Here is a 22,298-nt window from a genome sequence, read left to right on the forward strand (position 1 = left end):
CCAAGCCTCCAGCAGACCACAGGGCAGCAACATGCCAGTCCTTGACTACGCCCACCTATGAAGTGAATGTTGCAAGCACACAAACATCCATGTGAGCCTGCCTGATCTCCTACCTAGGCAAGCGTGCTGACTCAGATTCAATCTCTGCTTTGTAGACTAGTCAAAACTCCCCAGCTGGACCTCCCAGCTCATGGGCTCTGACCACGGAGGAACGGAAGGTCACTGGGTGCACTTACATCTATGTGTCCAACTGAACATCCATCTCTGACTACCTTCCACACAGAAGAGTAAAAACCTGCTCAACCTAAGTTTACCATCTCCAAAATCCACTGTCAGGAGTCCCCAGTTGACTGATTGCAAAGCTACACGAAATCTGGTCATGTCTCCAGGCAAACCCCTACTTCCTAAAACGATGGCAGACAGGGGAGTGACAGAAGATTCTGAGAATGGAGAGTGATGACGTCAGAAACCACACACAGCTTTACTTCTCTGTCAGTGACCAGTCCACCCACACACACCTCTGGCAAGCTCAAAACCGGGAAGAACTGTTCAACGATTTCTCCTTGCTTTAAAGTTAGACACATCTGGCTTGTATGTAATTTGAAAAAGGAGAAAGAATCAATTAGACAGCTACCACTTGTTTAGACAGTCACCACACCCATATTTGCATATTTGGGGAGGCTACCCTGAATTTATTACTTAAAACATTTTATACATTATTGCAAATACTATCTATAATCCATACTCCATGGTCCTTAAATGGTGTATTCTCACCTTAGATTGACACAGGAAATTATTAATTTCCCATTTAATTCATGTAATTAATGGAATAGGTCTGCTACACAAATATTCTTCATGTATCATCCTTTTCTTATAAATTTGAAAGTTATAAATAGACAAATAAAAGCCTCATTTACTAATTCATATACAGAACTTACAACAAATAAACTATCTGTTTTAAATAAACCAGCTAGGCCAATAAACTATACAAATTATGAACCACAGGCTCCAAGAAGGCAAAGGAGAGAGAGAGAAACTGACTCGCAACCCACAGAGGAGAAGACGAAGCCGAGTCCAGCGGCCGGGAAACACGTCCACCAGCACGACCATGCAGCTGAGACCTGAACACTCCTCTGAAATAAGCAAACAGAGTCATTTTTAATTCCTCCAGAGAAGGGGCACACACTACCTACCTCCCGAGTTGTCCATTATTTCTCTGGACAGCTCTGGACGAAGACGAAGACTTTGTATCAAGAAGGCAATGGTTTCCTTCTAATTTAATACGGCAGTGCTAGTTCTACACCCTGACATCCCATGGAGTAAGGTGAATCTCTCTTCCGTTTTCTGGCTCTGAAAACAGTTAAACACAGCCATGGTGCCCCCTCACTCCCCCAGACAAGGTAACTCCAGTTCCTTTCCAATGTCCTTTCTGATCGCAGAGAAGACTTCCAATCTTCCTTGTTTATATTAACGGTATCTACATTTCCTAAGTGTATAAAACACATCCATTCTGTTGATGAAATCAGCGACACATCGACTCTCAGAACTGAATGCTGGCCTGGGCTTCGTCATGAAACTGCGTGTCCCTGTCCACGCGCGGGCTTCTCTCTGGTTGGAGGGAGGCCAGACCACACGCTTTCCCGTTTCAAAATCCTGAGTCCATAAAAACAATGCTTTCAATGCCACTTTCACTTTGTTAAAAAGAAATGAAACACCTTTAACCATACTATATAATATTAACATTTATATGGGTCTTTTACATAATTAAGGGCATTTTGTGTGATGCTCTAAAAAATACGTTAGCGGTCGCTGGCTCTTAGAAAATAACGGTGGTTGGTAGGAAGGGTGGGGAAAGACAAATGCATAACTGTAAGTACCCCTTAAAAACTCAAAATGACCTGCTAGCTTAGTCTCACCTGACGTTAAAGCATAAATTTAAGCTTGAGAAATGTTCATTTTTCTAAGTCTGTACTATGGGACACAGTAGCTCCTAGTCACATATGGTCACCTAAATTTAAATTAAATTTTAGTCAAATTATAAATTAATTTACTCAGATTAGCTATCTTTCGAGTGCTAAGCAGCTACTGCGCAGGATGCCAGATGCAGACCACTTCCGTCCTACCAGGAAGTCCTGCGGGTCAGCGCCATTCTAGACCGCTCTCCTGTGTCCACTCCGCAAAAGGCAGGCAGCGCGGCAGAGGCTCCAATCACCTGGGCTCCAAAGCCTGAAATCCCAGTTCTGCGCCGTCGGCTCTGCAACCTTGAACAAGCGGGCTCACCTGTCTGAGCCTGTCTTCCCACCTATAACACCATCCACAACCACTGCCTCCCTCCTGGAGGGTCACGAAGATTAAATGGGACAACGCTGCTGAATGACAGGCCTCGGCACACTGCCGCAAACACTGGCAGCATCCAGAGATGCCAGCTTCCCAGGACAGCAAGTGTATCCATGCCCTCGCGGTCCACCAAACGTCAGATGAGTGCCAAGATCTGAAGTACAGAGATTAAAGAAAGAACTCTCACCCAACTGGGCAGGTCAGACAAAGGAGTCATACCATCGGGAGACCTGAGAGCAGGGGGCTGAGGGAGGCAGGGGGCTGGACCCCTCGAGGGTGGAAGCAAGCCAGGGACTTGGCCCGGGCACCAGGGCCCACCTCTGCCCCGGAAGGTTCGGAATCACCACCAGGCCTCCTCTTCACGTGCAGAGAGGGAGAAGCGAGTCGGTGCACGTGTGGGCTCGGTTGCTTCAGTCGTGTCTGACTCTTTGTGACCTCACGGACTGTAGGCTGGCAAGCTCGCTGTCCGTGGTATTCTCCAGGCGAAAATACTGGAATGAGTTTGCCATTTCCTCCTCCGGGGCTCTTCCTGACCCAGGGATCAAACCCATGTTTCCTGCGTCTCCTGCATTACAGGCAGATGCTCTAACGGCTGAGCCACCAGAATAATATGCTGTTTCTACCCACATAAGGGCTTCCCTGACAGCTAAGTTGGTAAAGAATCTGCCAGGAATGCAGGAAGACCCCAGTTTGATCCCTGGGTTGGGAAGGTCCCCTGGAGAAGGGAAAGGCTACCCACTCCAGTATTCTGGCCTGGAGAACTCCATGGACTGTATGGTCCATGGGGTCGCAAAGAGGTGGATACAACTGAGCGACTTTCACTTCACTTCACTTCACTTCACCCAAGTATGGAATTCGTTATACCTTTAAAGGATTCTATTAAGTCCCTAACTTAAAATACACAGACATTCTAAGTAAACAGTTCTAAATGAACATTTACAAAAAGCATAGTCAGAAAGCTAACGGTGGTAACATTAAATTTAAAAAATCAAAACTTACACTGCTCTTAAAATAAAAAATGCTAATAAATATTGCTTGACTTGCTATTTGCAATAATGCTTAGTTGATAAAAGATATTGAAGCCAATGAACAGTAATAATCACTGTAAAGAAAATGCTTTGGGCACACTAAAGAATAGCTTTCAGGACATCTTAAAGACAGAACAGCTATGTGAACTAAAATATTACCTGCTAGACAGTAACATGACACTTTCTATCAAAAGTACTTAAGTAATAAATCTGAAATAATAACCAGTTATAAAACCAGGCAAACTAAAATAAATGATAAAATGTTCTACTGCTGTTATAAAGTATAATCCCTTTGTGATCAGTTAATGCATGTTTTTTTCAGACATTCTTATACTGTTCTTAAAGCAGCAAAGATTAGAAAAAAATAAAAGGAAAATCAGAAGTCACAAATAATGGGTACAAAACTCTATCACTCAACATTTTCCCTTATTATGAAATAAATACTTTAAAAATCTATGGTTAAAGGCAGATGCTAAGAAGTAACATCTTGGAGTAAGAAAGGAAGGAATCTCTCCAGGGTCTTATTGAGACAGTGACGTCTTCCCCAAGCTCAGTTTTAAAGTAAAGGTGCTGGCAGCAAACGACTGCGCCTGGACCGCGATGTCTGCAGCAAGGGCCCCTCGCGGCGGTGTTGGCTGTGTCCGGTGAAAAGTCAGCTTTGAGGTGAAGCAAAAAGAGAAGCACACGTGCACTGTCCGTGGTAATGAAAGCGCACACCACGAATGTCAAAGAAGATACAGAAGCAAGAATACAAACAGGCGTGAGGCTCCCGACACAGCTCTGCCAGGGGAAGGTCCGGGCCGACCATGCTCCCCAGGGCTGCAGCGCCGTCCATGCCCCCTCGGCCCCCGGCCCAGGCCCCCGCACGCGCTCCAGGGTTGCACTTCCAGCAACCCAGATGTCAGCAAAGACTTTTGTCCTCGGAGAGTCTATGCAAAACCACGCAACACTGCAGCCATGGAGTCCAGAACTCAAAGGAGTGAATGAAAAATATGCTTCTATTATCTCTACTGAAGAAAGGAGACATGCATATGAAAAATTCAGCATCACAGGGCCTCAACATATACTTAAATTTTGTCAATGTTAATGACTCCTCATAAGAGGCACTCCAGCATTCTGCTTCCCTGGACTTCCCTGGTGGCTCAGACGGTAAAGAATCCGCCTGCTATGTGGGAGACCTGGGTTCGATCCCTGGGTTGGGAAGATCCCCTGGAGGAGGGCATGGTAACCCACTCCAGTATTCCTGCCTGGAGAATCCCATGGACAGAGGAGCTTGGCGGCCTACAGCCCACGGGGTCACAAAGAGTTGGACACGACTGACTCCTCAGAAGAGGCACTCCAGCATTCTGCTAACAAAAAGGTGTTCACATCACCTTTCAGTTATCCAGTGTTTATTTACTAATAATCTGCCTTGCTCCAAAGACTGAGGTGGCTTTGAAAAAAACTTACACAGTATAAGAGTACAAAGTGTTGAGAAGACACACGGTGGAGAAAAAGAGTAAGAAAATAAAACAGAACCAGAGGTCAGGTTTCTACAAAATGCAGCTAATTATCAGGATGGGGAACACATGAAAATCCATGGCTGATTCATGTCAATGTATGGCAAAAACCACAACAATATTGTAATTAGCCTCCAACTAATAAAAATAAATGAAAAAAAAGGCAGCTAATTACTAATGCTGAAGAATACACAAGGCCATCGGCTTTAGGGTCACAGGGTAAAGAGGGAAGCAGATCCCTTTTAAGACCCGCAGTCTACAGATACCGGCAGTCTCTGCCAACAGCACCATCATTTCCCTGGTCTTGGTCCTAAAGCATTTTATGTTTTCTCTCTCAGTTAGTTTTAACCGTATCTACAGGATTAGGAACTACATCTGATTACCTTCTTGCAACCTACACTTTTCCTACCACAGATCTAACACAGGAAGCCCTCAGTGAATACTGAGGTGTAGGGGAACATGACGGAGAATCAGGCTGAGGAACAGGGAAAAACAATTTGGCATTAAAAGTGCAGACATGGAACTGCAAACTGCCAAATGTAAAAAAATATCCTTTACCCGGCTCAGTGCCAGTAACAACATAACACGAACATATACACCCATACAAACACACACACGACAGAAAAGTGTCACAGAAATCACACTACTCAAATAATTACTTTTCAGAGTGTTCCAACTAACTATTGTTTCATGGAATTCAGAAATTTAAATCAAGCATAGTACCTACAATATATTGGATTGCCTTGCATGTTGATTTTTTCTTTTTTTTTTCTCCTTAACTAAACCACATGTACCTAGCCACAAATGTAATGTTTAACGTATTTCTCTATCTACTCACACATTTGGAAAAATAAAGGATGAATGATCAGAAAACCTGGGTTTAAATGCAAATCAACCATTTCTAGTCATGCAATCCTGAGCAAGTTACTTAATTCCAGGAGTCTCACAGAAAAAGACTAAACTGCATCATACATAAAAATCCTTTAAAAGCTACAAAATGCTGCACAAATATTATTATAATGACCAATAAAAGGAAAATAATTAACGACAACAGATTTTTACATTGTTGGCTCTCTGTAGAAATCACACCTATACAGACACAATCCCTAGTTTCTATCTCAATGCCTTCCTGTTCTATGATACAGTTTGGAAAGCATTAACTCACACACTTTTTCCCCACACACTGTCTCAGTTACTAGGGTCTGGCAAACAGACCCTCCTCTGGTCAGTGGCTCTCAACAACAGGAGGAGGAAACAGTGGTAAGGCGTACGCCCAGTCCCAGTCTCATCCATTCCGATGATGCCTTAACTAATGAGTTAGAACAGTGAAAAGTGAATCAGTTACAGGACTTACACACCAAAGTTTCTGACTCAAAACTTACCACAGAGCTCCAGGGGGCTCAGTGGTAAAGCATCTCCTGCCAATGCAGGAGACACGAGTTCCATCTCTGGGTTGGGAAGACCCCCTGGGCATGGAAATGGCAGCCCACTCCAGTATCCCTGCCTGGGAAATCCCATGGACAGAGGAGCCTGGTGGGCTATAGTCCATGGGGTTGCAATGAGTCACACACGACTTAGTGACTCAACAACAAAAATCAAGACTGTGGTACTGGCCTAACAACAGACATAGATCAATGGAATAATACTGAGAGTTCAGAAATAGACCTTCACATTTATGATCTATTGATTTTTCAACAGGATATGAAGATAATTCACTGGGGAAAAGGGTCTTTGTAGCAGTGGTGCTGAGATAACTGGGTATCTACAAGAAAAGCATGAAGTTGGACCTGTAGCTCACACCATATACTAAATGGATCAGACACCAAAATATAAAAGCTAAAACTAAAAAAGTCTTATTAGAAAAATGTAGGCAAAAATCTTCTTAATCTTGGAATAGGCAATGGTTTTGCAGAAATAACAGCAAGTGTGTAAAGTAACAAAAAAATAGATAAACTGGACTTCATCAAAATTTAAAACTTTTATGCTTTAAAAGGAACTATCAAGAAAGTGAAAACACTATCCACAGAATGAAAGAAAATATTTGCAAACCATATATCTGATATGGGACTTGTAGTCAAAATAAATAAATAGTACTTACAACTCAACAACAAAAAAGACAAAACAACTTAAAAACTGTCAAAGAATTTGAATAGACATTTCTCTAAACAAGATACAAAAATGTCCAATAAGCATATGAAAAGATAGTCATCAAGACTGTTATACAGCAGGGTAAGAAATATCCAGACCACAGTGACACAGTACTTCACACCGACAAGGAGGGCCATCATTAAAAGACAGACAATAACAGTTGCTAAGGCAGTGGAGAAACTGGAACTCTGATACACTGATGTCAGGAAGGTAAAATGGTGCAGCCACTCTGGAATATAGTCCGGCAGTTCCCCAAAAGGTTAAACACAGTTAGTGTTTGACCCAGCAATTCTACTCCTAGGTCTATCTATACCCAAGAGAAATGAAAACAAATGTCCACACAAAACCTTGTACACAAATGTTCATGGCTGCATTATTCACAATAACCACAAAGTGGAAACAACCCAAACTTCCATCAGCTGATGAACAGATAAATAGGATGTACTATAGCCACACAATGGAATATTATTCAGAGACAAAAATAAAGTACTGATGAATGCTACAACATGGATGAATCTTGCAAACATTATGCTTCATGAAAGAAGCCAGTCACAAAAGACTACATATTGTATGATTCCATTTGTACAAAATGTCCTGAAGGCAAATCTATAGAGACAAAAGTAGACCGATGGTTGCCCAGGGCTGGATGGTTGTGAAATTGGGAGGAAATGGGAAAGGATTGCTAAAAGGTATGGTGTATCTTTTGGGGTGATCTGAATGCAAAATTGATTATGACAGATATAAAGCAGTGAAGACACTAAAAGTCACTGAAATTTACACTTCAAATTACATCTCAATAAAGCTGTTACAATTAAAAAATAAAGCAGAGTCTGTGTTCAACGAGTAGATAATTGAAACATAGCAATAAAAGTAAAAACTGCTAATATAACTGAACTACATCCTCTTAAGTATTTTCTCCTTTCATTTGCTCAAATAGTAAATCAAAAATCAAAATCCAAGCAAATCATTTTACCACAGTCTCTACTTTTAAAAAGTAGCAAGGATCTCTGTCATTTCCATGCTTATAAAGCTAATATAAATTTGGGCAGTATCAGACCATAACAGAATTTGAATCTAGCTTCTGTGCAATCAGAGACACAGGTTATCCTCAGGATGACAGAAACTTGTATCTTAATTCAGAAATTTTTCCAGCTAGCTGCCAGTTTCCCACTGACATTGAGGAAATAGGAATGAGCACACCAGCACATTTACAGATTTTGAGTCTGCATTTTTGACGGCTCTGCGGAGTCCCCAAAGCCGCAGCATAGTCGTCTAGAAGCTAAGCTGGCGTGCAGGTCACTGAGGCAGTGAGCAGCTGCGGCCACTGGCAGCACCTCCAGCTCAGAGCGGGACCGACACGCGGGCCCCTGCAGAGGCCTCGGAGAGAGCCCTTCAAACGCCACGGGCCAGTTACGTTCTCACCGCACACCGAGACTCAGCAAAGCACCTCTACTATCCACAGAGAATACTCGATGTATATAACCGAATCCCACCCAGATCATGTGCACTTTCCTATGCCTATGATCCCACAGACCCTACCATTCTGGGAATAGAAACTTTTTTCTTAGATAAATCATAAAGTTTTGGTTTTAAATATTAATTCTAATGTTATAAAAGAATTAACTTAATCCAGCCTAAAAAGAAAAAAAGATTACTGCACTTTTACCTCAAAGACAACAATGACCCAAAAAAGTGAAAAGATACCTAGAAACTGTATAGGCAGATATTACCTATACAAAGAAATAATTTAACTGATCATCAAAATATTTTGCGCATACTCTTAAAAGATTTAAGTCTGTTGAAAACCTGGGGGGGGGGGCAGGGGAGACCTTCAACAATACTACAGTAGAAGACAAACACATGCTTGTCCCTGTAATATGAACCCAAGAGTCGCTTAGCGGGCATCTTAAAAGAGATGCACTCAAGTTCCGAGGTCCCATCTCTAACCCGACACACCCACAGAAAATCCAAGGCCTACGGTAAACCCCTTAGCAAGCGCATGGCCATCGACGTGAGGGGCAGGGCTCGCGGTGAGCATCGACGTGAGGGGCAGGGCCCACATGGCCGTCGACGTGAGGGGCAGGGCCCGCAGCGGGTGTTGACGTGAGGGGCAGGGCCCGCAGGGGGCGGCAGGAACCCCCACTTACACCAGCGCAGCAAAGAAGACCCTATGCAACAGGGGAGCCACGAACATGAAGGTGGGCACGACCTTCGTCCCTGCCTGATCAGTCCATCAGCTATCTAGGGATCAAAGAAGCTGCACCCGTAGGCCTTGTTCTGAAGCAATGTGAGCTATCCAATCTTCACATGGTTAAAAGGATTACAGTGGAAGTTTCCATAAGCCAGCAAATCCACCGAACAAGCTATCTTTCTGCAATGTTATATGTCAGTATCTCAATAAAACTGGGGGGAAAAAATACAACTGAGTAGGTTTCTTTCTTGAAACTGAGGAGCTAATTATATGTGACATCTACATTTTTTTAATGAAAAACTATTAGAAATATTTTGCTTGCACAACCAGTACACTTTAACTAAGGCTCAATGAAAAAGTAAATCCCCAAATTTCCATAGTTAAAACATTTCTTTTTTACATTAAACAGAACTATGATTTAACCATTTTAGTTTATTTAAGGAATAAACATCATGTAATTTTCTTCCTCAGAATTTTCAGTTTCCATGCACATTTATAATATATTGGTTTAATCTAAGTTAAATTTTTATCTGTAATAAGTCAAAACTAAATTAGAGTAATGCACCAGGAAATAATATATCTGATAGCAAAACTGCAAACTCTAATCATCACATATTATACAGGGATTACATTCATCAAAAAGGAGCCCTAAACAAGCTCATTAAAACAAAGCAATTAATTTATTTTGCCAATAATCTGTTTTCAAAGTTTAAACAAAGTTTTCAAAGTATATAAACTAAGTTCATATATTGTACCATTTCAGTTGTTTGTAAAGAAAGGTAACAGGAATAATATATGTGGTAAACACAGTTTATTAAAAAAAAAAAAAAGATTCAAACATTAAAACAAATACTACCCTACGAAACAAGAGAGTTTAATTCAAACTGAAGTTTTTCCACAAATCAATCCATTTACACGAATTGGCCACCAAAGCTTAAACAAAGATGTGACGTCTGAAACAGCTCTAAGGTAACACAGCCTAAGTGTGACAAAAACACCTGACTACCCAACAGCTTCTCCTAACCAAGAAGTGATTTGTTCTAGTTGAGTGAAATATTCTTCGAACATTATTACTACAAGTTTATAAATGTGACTCCCGTGTAAAGAACTACAATAAATTCACTACAAACATTAAGTCTTATTAGAATCTTTCCTACACAAAAATGGCTGTCAATTAGCCATTTAGCCACCTACAGGTTTTTCACTTCCATTAATACCTAGAGCTGTTATCTTTGCTTTTATATTAAAACAAGCTCAGTTAAATCAGAAATCACACCAACAATGTACTCAATACTGAAGCGCGTCCTCTCGCCTCTGACGCACAGCGCTACCATTTAAACTACACAACTCCGCAGTGGCTTGGTTCCAACACTGAACTGACATCAAAACACAAACTTCTTCAAGGAGTCAAACAGCCATCTTCCGACTACTGTACCAGATCCAAGATACAGCAGAAGCTAACTTCCCTCCTTCTACTCTACATATATCATTAATCAACTCCAAGCAAGCACTTTAACTTCCCATCAGTAAACTCAGACCAGATTGAGGGTATGTGGTCATAATGGAGAGAGTGTTTCAAACTTAACCTCACCGCCTCCAATCACCACAACCTAGGACTATAAGAAATAATGTAAACCATGAAGAAACACTGTTTAATGTTCCAGCACTTCTAAAAATCAATTTTCAGCAAGATAACAACTAAATAAATTATCAAACAGCAAATATTTTAGCCACAGTATTACTCTATCATGAAAGAAATCATTTAAAACTCCAACACCTCTTCCACTAAAAGATCATTGTATGTGTTACCCTATAATTCCATTATCTTACTGTTATTGCATTACTCTTTTTTTGGCAACTCCATCTACCATTACAAACAGATTCATGAAGATTCCATTTCTGCATGGAGACCACCACAACCACTGTCTTCACAGTCACTTAAGTCCAAAACAGAACCATGTTTTCGCTAATTAATCAGGCTCCAACAACAATAGTTGAGACATCACAGCAATAGTTCGATTACACCTTCTGCAAAAGATACAAATAAAAATCCATTAAGTACTTACCTACAGTTGGGGGGTGGGCCCAACGTAATTTCTGCAAGTTCCTTCTGAATTCTTGAAAATAAAGACAAAGAAAGTTACATTAAAATGTCTTTACTCTTTTAATATTCCATTAAATTTTACACTTTTACACTAATCTTTCCTATTTGTGCACTTTTAATTTGAAATACTATCACTGTATAAATCATCATACACAGTACCAACAAAGTAGCAATTTCTGCCACAGTTTCCACAGTGCATCTACAAAGAGGAGACCGGCCGCTATCTGTGCCTCCATCTCTCACCAACAGCACAACTTAAATCAAAACTTTAAGCCACTGCTGTGCTGTGCTTAGTCACTCAGGCAACTCTTTGCAACCCCAGAGACTGTAGCCCCCAGGTTCCTCTGTCCATGGGATTCTCCAGGCAAGAATACTGGAGTGGGGGGCCACTCCCTCCTCCAGGGGATCTTTCCAACCAAGGAATGGAACCAGGGTCTCCTGCATTGCAGGCGGATTCTATACCAGCTGAGCCACCAGGGAAACTCAAACCACTGCTAACGCTAAGCACACATATGCCTTCTGCAAAGGGGGAAAAAAGAATTTTTATTTTAAAAACCTGTTTTTACCCTCATGTGTTATTTTCATCTTTTATGTTTTACTTCACCTAACCCCCTATATGGGCTTCCCTGGTGGCTCAGTGGTAAAGAAGCCACCTGCCAATGCAGGAGACGTGGATTTCATTCTGGGCTAGGAAAATCCCGTAAAGGAAACGGCAACCCACTTCAGTATCCTGCCCCGAATGAAATGTCTGATACAGATACAACTATCACTTCTCTAAGTCGTGTGACTCAAGGTGGGGAAGACGTTATGAAATGGGTGTTTGTTGTTCACTGGTCAAGTCCTGTCTGACTCTTTTCGACCCCACAGACAGCAGCACACCAGGCTTCCCTGTCCTCTATCTCCCGGAGCTTGGTCAAACTCATGTCCATCGAGTCAGTGATGCCATCCAACCATCTCATCCTCTGTCGTCCCCTTCTCCTCCCGCCTTCAATCTTTCCCAGCATCAGGGTCTTTTCCAATAAGCGGGCTCTTCGCATCAGGTGGCCAAAGTATTGGAGCTTCAGCATCAGTCCTTCCAATGAATATTCAGGATTGATTTCCTTTATGATTGACTGGTTTGACCTCCTTGCAGTCCAAGGGACTCTCCAGAGTATTCACCAGCACCACAGTTCAAAAAGCATCAACTCTTCGGCGCTCATCCTTCTTTACCATCCACCTTTCTTTACCATCCAATTCTCACATCAATACACAGACCAAGACTAACAAATCTAAAGCCAAAAATAAAAAACCTATTAATTCAGCTGTCCCACTGAGACTTCTTAGATTCTATAGTGTGTTCATGTGCATTTAAAGTACATATGGCACATAACTAAACAAGAGAAGTCTCAAATATCTGATAGAGAACACCCTTTGTGGATTCCACACAAAAGTGTAAATAAAACAGGCACTGTGAGGCACAACGCGTCACGTCCAGGTTAAAGGCAGTGAGCTGAGAGCACACACTCCCCCTCCACCCCATCAGCGCCCCAGGTGACGGCGGGGCACACACACAGAGGGCAGAAAGGGATCAAGGACAGAGACAGGGGTGGTCACCACTGGCGGAGGAATTCCACTCTATTTGGAAGACAAAGTACATGCTGTGAATCAAACAGGTTGAGACGCTCCAGAGGGCACAGAGCATATAGGGTGTAATAACGATACACCACTCAAGGGAGAAAAACAGTCACAAATCCCACAAGAGAAACAACTCTGTAAGAAAATCACAGATAGAACAGGCACGAAACTAAAACATAAAATACTTTCAATCCAGTAACAGATATTAAGGGATAAAAAGGAGGCATTTTGCCTAAATGCTATGATTCATTGCGTAGCTTTAAGATCCTAGTTCAGTCACTCAGTCGTGTCCGACTCTTTGGACCCCATGGACTGCAGCACGTCAGGCTTCCTGTCCACCACCAACTCCCAGAGCTTGCTCAAACTCATGTCCATCGAGTCAGTGATGCCATCCAACCATCTCATCTTCTGTCGTCCCCTTCTCCTCCTGCCTTCAACCTTTCACATCATCAGGGTCTTTTCCAATGAGTCAGTTCTTCACATCAGGTAGCCAAAATATTGGTGTTTCAACTTCCGCATCAGTCCTTCCAATGAATATCCAGGATTGATTTCCTTTAGGATGGACTGGTTGGATCTCCTTGCAGTCCAGGGATTCTGAAGAGTCTTCTCCAACACCACAGTTCAAAAGCATCAATTCTTCGGCGCTCAGCTTTCTTTACGGTCCAACTCTCACATCCACACATGACAACTGGAAAAATCATAGCTTTGACTAGACAGACCTTTGTCGGCAAAGTAACGTCTCTGTTTTTCAATATGCTGTCTAGGTTGGTCATGGCTTTTCTTCCAAGGAGCAAGCATCTTTTAATTTCAGGGCTGTAGTCACCATCTGCAGTGATTCTGGAGCCCAAAAAATAAGTCTCTGTTGCCACTGTTTCCCCACCTATTTCCCATGAAGTGATGGGACCAGATGCCATGATCTTAGTTTTCTGAATGTTGAGCTTTAAGCCAACTTTTTCACTCTCCTCTTTCACTTTCATCAAGAGGCTTTTTAGTTCATCTTTGCTTTCTGCCATAAGGATGGTGTCATCTGTGTATCTGAGGTCACTGATATTTCTCCTGGCAATCTTGATTCCAGCTTGTGCTTCCTCCAGCCCAGCGTTTCTCATCATGCACTCTGCATATAAGTTAAACAAGCAGGGTGACAATATACAGCCTTGACGTACTCCTTTCTCAATTTGGAACCAGTCTGTTGTTCCATGTCCAGTTCTAACTGTTGCTTCTTGACCTGCATAAAGATTTCTCAGGAGGCAGGTCAGGTGGTCTGGTACTCCCATCTCTTTCAGAATTTTCAATAGTCTGTTGTGATCCACAAAGTCAAAGGCTTTGGCATAGTCAATAAAGCAGAAATAGATGTTTTTCTGGAACTCTCTTGCTTTTTCAATAATACAACGGATGTTGGCAATTTGATCTCTGGTTCCTCTGCCTTTTCTAAATCCAGCTTGAACATCTGGAAGTTCATGGTTCATGTACTGTTGAAGCCAGGCTTGGAAAATTTTGAGCATTACTTTGCTAGCATGTGAGATGAGTACAATTGTGAGGTAGTTTGAACATTCTTTGGCATTGCCTTTAGGACTGGAATGAAAACTGATCTTTTCCAGTCCTGTGGCCACTGCTCAGTCTTCCAAATTTGCTGGCATATTGAGTGCAGCACTTTCACAGCATCATCTTTTAAGATTTGAAATAGCTAACTGGAATTTCATCACCTCCACTAGCTTTGTTCGTAGTGATGCTTCCTAAGGCCCACTTGACTTAGCATTCCAGGATGTCTGGCTCTAGGTGAGTGATCACACCATCATGGTTATCTGGGTCCTGAAGATCTTTTTTGTATAGTTCTTCTGTGTATTCTTGCTACCTCTTCTTAATACCTTCTGCTTCTGTTAGGTCCATACCATTTCTGTCCTTTATTGAGCCCATCTTTGCATGAAATGTTCCCTTGGTATCTCTAATTTTCTTGAAAGAGATCTGTAGTCTTTCCCATTCTATTGTTTTCCTCTACTGCTTTGCATTGATCACTGAGAGATCCTAACACTGGACCTATAGGAAATCTAATCCTAACACCCCGTCTGGTCTGGCACTAAACAGGTAAACTTATACAGAGTTTATTGGCCTTTTATTACAGATAAAGCACAGATAACAAGTTGTAGTTGCACACTACAAAATGGAAATACTACTAACCATGAAGATGTAAAATCAAGTGTAGCTAATAGAAACCAACTAAAAGTGGATGGTGGGGGGGGGTGTGAGTAGATGGAAGGAAGAACAAAGGTATTAATACCCTCATTTTACAAAGTAAGGAACCAACGAGTATTGCTGAAACGTGAAGCAACGAGCAACAGTGGCTTAAATATACTACTTCATTTAGAAAGACAGCCAACACTCTTTTTTTAAGTATTTGTTTTAGTTGGAGGCTAGTTACTTTCCAATATTGTGGTGGTTTTCGCCATACATTGACATGAATCAGCCACAGGTGTACATGTGTCCCCCACCCTGAACCCCCCTCCCACCTCCCTCCCCATCCCATCCCTCCAGTACTTTTTAAAAAATATGAATATCATTAACTGGGAGGCGGGAAAAGAAAACAGGTGAACAAGCTGGTGAACATCCTCAAAATTCACAGCAAGAAGACAAAAGGTATTATTTAACAATTCAACAAGTAGGTATAAGTCTATTACTTAAGGTCAGGTAGAGTCAGCTAACAGGAACTGCCACAGGGAAAGTATCTCAACAGAAAACTGCTACTTTGTAATCAAAATGTCTCTGTGCTGTTTAATTTGCCAGCGGGAACATGAAAAACTTTTATAAACATTTTTTTATTTAAGCATAGGTGATTTACAATATTGTGCTAGTTTCAAGTATACAGAAAAGTGATTCAGATATATGTATCTGAATATGTGTGTGTATATTTGTGTGTGTATACATACACATACTCTTGTTTTTAAACTCAGAAAACCAAAAGAACAGGGATTCAAAACAGTATGCTCACAGTGTCAAAGAAAACAATTTTACTGTAAAAGAACTTCCTAGGGATTTTCAAATAATTCATCTTGCTTTATGCTTATACTGTCCCTTTGGTTTAAAAAATTGATGTCATAATTTTGTCACAGAATTCTGTAATGGAACTTGAAACCCCTCTAGATGTCTATCATTCTAAATCTAATTATTCAATACAAAAAGCAATTTACTGATAAACTTGACAATTTGGAGCAGTGAGTCAGTGCATTACAATATATTTTGAGCCACTGCTACCAAAGAATGGCTGTATTTCTCTTGACAGAAAAGATTATACTAAGAATTGCTATTTAAACGGTTGCAAGATGTCCTGCTGTTTTCAATGACAGCAATTCAATTCTATCTCAAAAGTTGTGATCATGGTATGTATTAAGTTTCTCAGTCTTGACATGTGGGGTAATAAGGAAGGCAGCTATTTCAGGCACTGTCCCTTAGGGTGAGGAAAAATGAAAAAGTATCAGTAATTTACACTTACAATGCACCTTTTACATGATGATCTTAGGCTATTAAAAGTGAATTAAATAAATCTCACAGAATTCTTTAAGTACTACCATTTTATCAGTTCCCATTTAGGAAACTCAGGCTAGTAACTGCATGCTGTTAAGGTGAAAAGACAAGCAATTATCTTGCTAAGTCAAACAAACAAAACAACATCTCCTCTCTCTTATGAGAACTTTTAAGACAAAATTATTTCTTTAGAAACAAATCCACTAGACAACTGTCTATATCTCCAATTTCTGTCCAGCAGTGCCACTTCCTTGGTTGTCATGATACATAAGTCAGCAACTGCACATGGTTACTGAAACAAGTCAGAAGCAAAATGCAGACTAAATTTCAGTTTGTACGACTTCACCTGAAACCTTAAATGTTCCAGGAACGGTAGGAGTTTACATGTGACTGTCATCTGCTAAAAAGAAAGAGGAGTGGGGGGCGGGGAAGGGGAGATAATTATGACTCATTCAGACTGAACTGAAGACCACAGCGACAAAACTGAACCCAAGTGGAGAAGACATGAAGCACTCGTTTTAATACTAACATACTGGATTAATGGTTCAGAAAAATGAAGCAGTATATATACCGACGTGTCTCAAACACAAACACATATTCAAGCTTAAAGAAAATTCAGTAACTCACTCAGGGCCAAGTAGAACATGAATATATGGACTTGGGGATTCACAAAGGTATTTTCTTAACAGTTATTTAAAAAAAAAACTTCATCCACTTAGATGACTTTCTACATTCCCCTATGGTCTGCATTCCTCAAAACCTTCCAAAATGAACTCATTCTCAAAAGAAAACATCATGTAACTAGTTACTAAAATTTCTTAAATCTCAAAGTAATCTCTGAATTAACTTAGAAAACACAGGGCCACTGCAAGTAATAAATCCAGAGTTTAATTCTGAGTGGTGCTACATACTGTGCACCTATGACTCCAAACAACTGCTCGATTTTTAAGACAACCTAAATTAATGATTCTGCACATCAACTGTAAACTGCATCCTGATTTCAGGAACATTAAAAACTTAAATGAACATTCAGAATCAATAAAATACAATAATTACAAAAGATTATCTATAAAGAGTACTTCATTCTCATGTGGAAAAGAAACAGATTAGCCCATATAACAAAATATCACAGTCAAATATACTGAAATCAACCTCCCAACCTAACAACAATTTAGAGTCTAAAACCAAATATCATTTCTAGGACAGTATTATATTGTATCCAATAAAATCACATCAAATTATGAAGAGAACAGACCATGCTAAAAGCATTCCGATTTTTTAAGAAATAATTTCATGCCAAAGAAGAGCAAAAATGCATCAAGAAGTAACTGTAATCTCCCTCTTAACTCTGAAACAGACAAAAATTAATTTATACCATTGTTTAAATAAAATTCCAATTTAATATTTTCTGTATCCAATATTACTTTGCCATAACACCTGAAAACTGAGATTTTTTTTGCAAGAAAACACATTTCTACACCTAATGATTAATTCTACAATTACAGCATATTTTATGCAACTGAACACCTATGTGCAAAGTACTTTTCTTGAGTTACTATAAAATGTATATATAATTACAGCATCTGAGCTTTACTATTTTAACAAAAAACACTAAGTCCTCATAGCATTAACACAAACTTCATTTTTCTAAAATTTATCACATGGACTTAGTAAAATACTATTGTAGGCTTTAACTGGCACAAAGTCTAAGAACGACAGCATCAGTGTATGAAACCTTTCTGTGTGCCAAATAACAGCTTGATCACTTTCCATCCTCACGCTGGCCCTGCGAAGATGGGACTATTTCTGTCTCCATTTCACAGATGAGAAAGGTGAAGCTTGGAAATGTTAAACTATGTTTCTAATATCACAGAGCAACTAAATGCCAGGACCTAGCATTAGGTCTAACCCAGATTCTGTCTCTCCAGTGCAAGCTCTGCACTGCTGATTAACTCTCCCACAAAATGACACTATTTGGAAAAGATGTCTCATCTGCATAAAAATCAATTATCAATAATAATAAATGAGAATTTTATTGTGAAACTACCTCCACCTTTGATCTTCTGAACATATCAGTACTAGGATTCTAATCTCTGGGGAAGATCCAAGCCTCACAACAAACCCTAGGTTCTAAGGCAATCAGTCAATAAATACGACCCTACTATGCAAGGCACATGGTGAATTAAAACTATGTTTTGAGTCCCTGTCATCAAGATTCCCAATGTTTTTCCTCAGTTGTTAGAGCTCAGACAGAGGGACTTCCCTGGCGGCCCAGTGGCTAAGACTCCACACTCCCAACAGGGAGCCTGGGTTCCACCCCTGGTCAGGGAACCAGACCCACCTGCTGTGACTACAGAGATCCCGCATGCACAACTCAGGCCTGGTGCAGCCAAAACAGACACCTACTTAAAAAAAGAAAGGAACCTAAAGCAGAGATGGGGGACAAAATCAACTTCCACTATCAACTAGACTGGGGAGAAGGAAAGGAACAGAGTTCAACTTTTTAGTATTGGGTTTTTGTCTTTTACCTGAAAATTTGCCGTGAAGCAGCATTTTATATTCAAAAAAATAGTAAATGCCTAAACCCCCTCAGACACTCAACCATAAGCCACCCAGAAACTGTGTAGAGGAAAGTCATCAGTCACAGTCTGAAAATCACAGATTTACAAGAATAAATTTGCCAACGGAGTGACTTTTTTTCAGCCAGGAAGCAACTTAAAAGGCATTTCTTACTTTCCCCAATGCCGTACTACTAATTCCTATCATGTGCCCATCAGACACTGTCCTGGATTCTTCACACACACACACTCAGAAATAAACTTTATCCCCAATTTAAAGAGTGGGGAAAAGGAAAACTAGGTTTGAATACGTAATCTCAACTTTGTACACACTGTGGGAAAACGAAGTAAAGAATGACTGTTACCGAACAAGCCTCACCCAATCCCAGCTTTCACACATGGCCCAGTTTCCACTCCCCCGGCAGACTGCGGGCCTTGCTCCGACGCCGGCACGATGCCCGGCCGCGCTCCACGGGGCGCCCGCCGGTGGGGAGCACTCCCAGACGATCGTCCTCCCCAGCCCCCGCAGCACCCTCACTCTCAGGGGCTGTGTGCGCCTAGTCGCTCAGCCGTGTCCCACTCTTGGCGACCCCACAGGCTCCTCTGTCCATGGGATTCTGCAGGCAAGAACACTGGAGTGGGCTGCCTCACCCTCCTCCAGGGGATCTCCCCGACCCGGGTCCGCGCTTTGCAGGCGGATTCTTTCCTGTCTGAGCCACAGGGACGCCCTCAGTTAGGCGGGCCGCAGTCTGTACCTGAGGATCTCCTGCCCACGCACACCCACGCACCTCCCTTCCTTCCTCTAAACGTCCTGTTTCTCCATCCCCGCTCCGTTCCACCCTAGTCCACGGCATTCCCTGCAGCCGGTCGTTCTGCGCTGTGACCGGGCAGCTGGCCGGGCCCTGAGCCGAGGCCCCTGGAGCTGCGCTGTGCCCGCAGGAGCGCATGGGGCCCTCCCCGCCGTCCAATACAGAGGTTAGAAGGCCTCAAGTCCCAGGCCGTCTCACTTTCTCACGGCTCCTTCAGCAGAGGGCGGGCATCCGCAACCCGCTTCCAGGACAGGGAAGCTGGCTACCCGAGGCCCTTAGAATGGACGGCGCACTCTAACAACTCTCCCCAGAAAGGCACGGCCTGCAGGGGGCCTGACAGAGGTCTTCCCAACCTGTGGACTGACTCGACCAGAGAGAAGCAAGCTCCTCCAGCCCACACGGGTATGACCTCTGGGATGGGTTCCCTCATCCACACCAACAGTAAAGGATGAAGCTGTCACTCAACGGTCAGTCCACAAGGCCCCAAATTCTCAGACAGTACATCACAGGGCCAGGAAAGACTACTAGATTCAATTCACCTTTAGATTATTTACCAAGAGATATTCTATAATGTAACAGTATTAAAGTGTATATTCCCTCTGCTGAGTCCAATGACATGCCAATCACCCTAAGCAACTGATGTGGCAGCAAAGAATCACCCAAAATATCCTGCTTCCAGATCTACCTGTTCTCTGGAGGAAAAGAAAATCTGTTATCAAGACTAAACCACTGCCTGATATAATGAAAACGACATGCATCTGTTCTTCAGTTCAGCTCAGTCGCTCAGTTGTGTCTGACTGTTGGTGACCCCATGGACTGCAGCACACTAGGCTTCCCTAGCCATTACCAGCTCCCGGAGTTTGCTCAAACTCATGTCCATTGAGTCAGTGATGCCTTCCAACCATCTCATCCTCTGTTGTCCCCTTCTCCCACCTTCAATCTTTCCCAGCATCAGGGTCTTTTCCAATGAGTCAGTTCTTCCCATCAGGTGGCCAAGGTATTGGAGCTTCAGCATCAGTCCTTCCAATGAATACTCAGGACTGATTTACTTTAGGGTTGACTGGTTGGATCTCCTTGCAGTCCAAGGGACTCTCAATAGTCTTCTCCAACACCACAGTTCAAAAGCATCAATTCTTCAGTGCTCAGTCTTCTTTATGGTCCAACTCTCACATCCATACATGACCACTGGAAAACCATAGCTTTGACTCGGACCTTTGCTGGGAAAGTAATATCTCTGCTTTTTAATATGCTATCTAGGTGGGTCATAGCTTTTCTTCCAAGGAGCAGGCGTCTTTTAATTTCAGGGCTGCAATCACCATCTCCAGTGATTTTGGAGCCCCCAAAATAAAGTCTGTCACTGTTTCCATCGTTTCCCCATCTGTTTGCCATGAAGTGATGGGACCAGAAGCCATGATCTTAGTTTTTTTAATGTTAAGTTTTAAGCCAACTTTTTCACTCTCCTCTTTCACCCTCATCAAGAGGCTCTTTAGTTATTCTTCGCTTTCTGCTGAAAGGGTGGTGTCATCTGCAGATGTGAGGTTATTGATATTTCTCCTGGCAATCTTGATTCCAGCTTGTGCTTCAACCAGCCCAGCATTTCTCATGATGTAGTCTGCATAAAAGTTAAATAAGCAGGGTGACAATATACAGCCTTGACGTACTCCTTTCCCTATTTGGAATCAGTTATTGTTCCATGTGAATCCATCTGTTGTTCCATGTCCAGTTCTAACTGTTGCTTCTTAACCTGCATACAGATTTCTCAGGAAGCAGGTAAGGAGGTCTGTATTCCCATCTGTTTAAGAACTTTCCACAGTTTGTTGTCATCTACAGTCAAAGGCTTTAGCGTAGTCAATGGAGCAGAAGTAGGTGTTTTTCTGGAATTCTCCTGCTTTTTCTATAATCCAACAGATGTTGGCAATTTGATCTCTGGTTCCTCTGCCTTTTCTAAATCCAGCTTGAGCATCTAGAAGTTCAGGGTTCACGTATTGTTGAAGCCTGGCTTGGAGAATTTCGAGCATTACTTTGCTAGAATGTGAGATGAGTGCTATTGTGCAGCAGTTTGAGCATTCCTTGGCATTGTCTTTCTTTGGGGTTGGAATGAAAACTGATCTTTTCCAGTCCTGTGGCCACTGCTGAGGTTTCCAAATTTTCTGGCATATTGAGTGCAGCACTTTTACAGCATCACCTTTTAGGATTTGAAATAGCTCAGCTGGAATTTCATCACCTCCACTAGCTTTGTCATAGTAATGCTTCCTAAGGCCCACTTGACTTTGGACTCCAGGATGTCTGGCTCTAGGTGAGTGATCACACCATCGTGGTTATCTGGGTCCTGAAGATCTTTTTCGTATAGCTCTTCTGTGCATTCTTGCTACCTCATCTTAATATCTTCTGCTTCTGTTAGGTCTGTACTGTTTCTGTCCTTTATTGTGCCCATCTTTGCATGAAATGTTCCCTTAGTATCTTGAAGAGATACCAATTTTCTTGAAGAGATCTC

The 22,298-nt window shown here is 41.9% G+C and overlaps 1 protein-coding gene across 6 annotated transcripts in view; it reads right to left on the bottom strand.

Annotated features, from left to right (window-relative positions):
* The window catches only part of LOC122684629 (poly(A)-specific ribonuclease PARN-like), a 201,210-nt gene that overhangs the window by 172,782 nt on the left and 6,130 nt on the right, over positions 1 to 22,298 (bottom strand). For 3 of the 6 annotated variants that reach the window (XM_043889127.1, XM_043888883.1, XM_043888791.1), the window contains exon 3: positions 11,270 to 11,320. The exons of the other annotated variants lie outside the window; for them this stretch is intronic. In XM_043889127.1, coding sequence (XP_043745062.1) covers positions 11,270 to 11,320 — 51 coding nt within the window. The remainder of the gene's footprint in view (positions 1 to 11,269; positions 11,321 to 22,298) is intronic. 6 annotated transcript variants of the gene reach the window in all.

This window comes from Cervus elaphus, chromosome 1 (assembly GCF_910594005.1).
Source record: "Cervus elaphus chromosome 1, mCerEla1.1, whole genome shotgun sequence".
Taxonomy (NCBI): domain Eukaryota; kingdom Metazoa; phylum Chordata; class Mammalia; order Artiodactyla; family Cervidae; genus Cervus; species Cervus elaphus.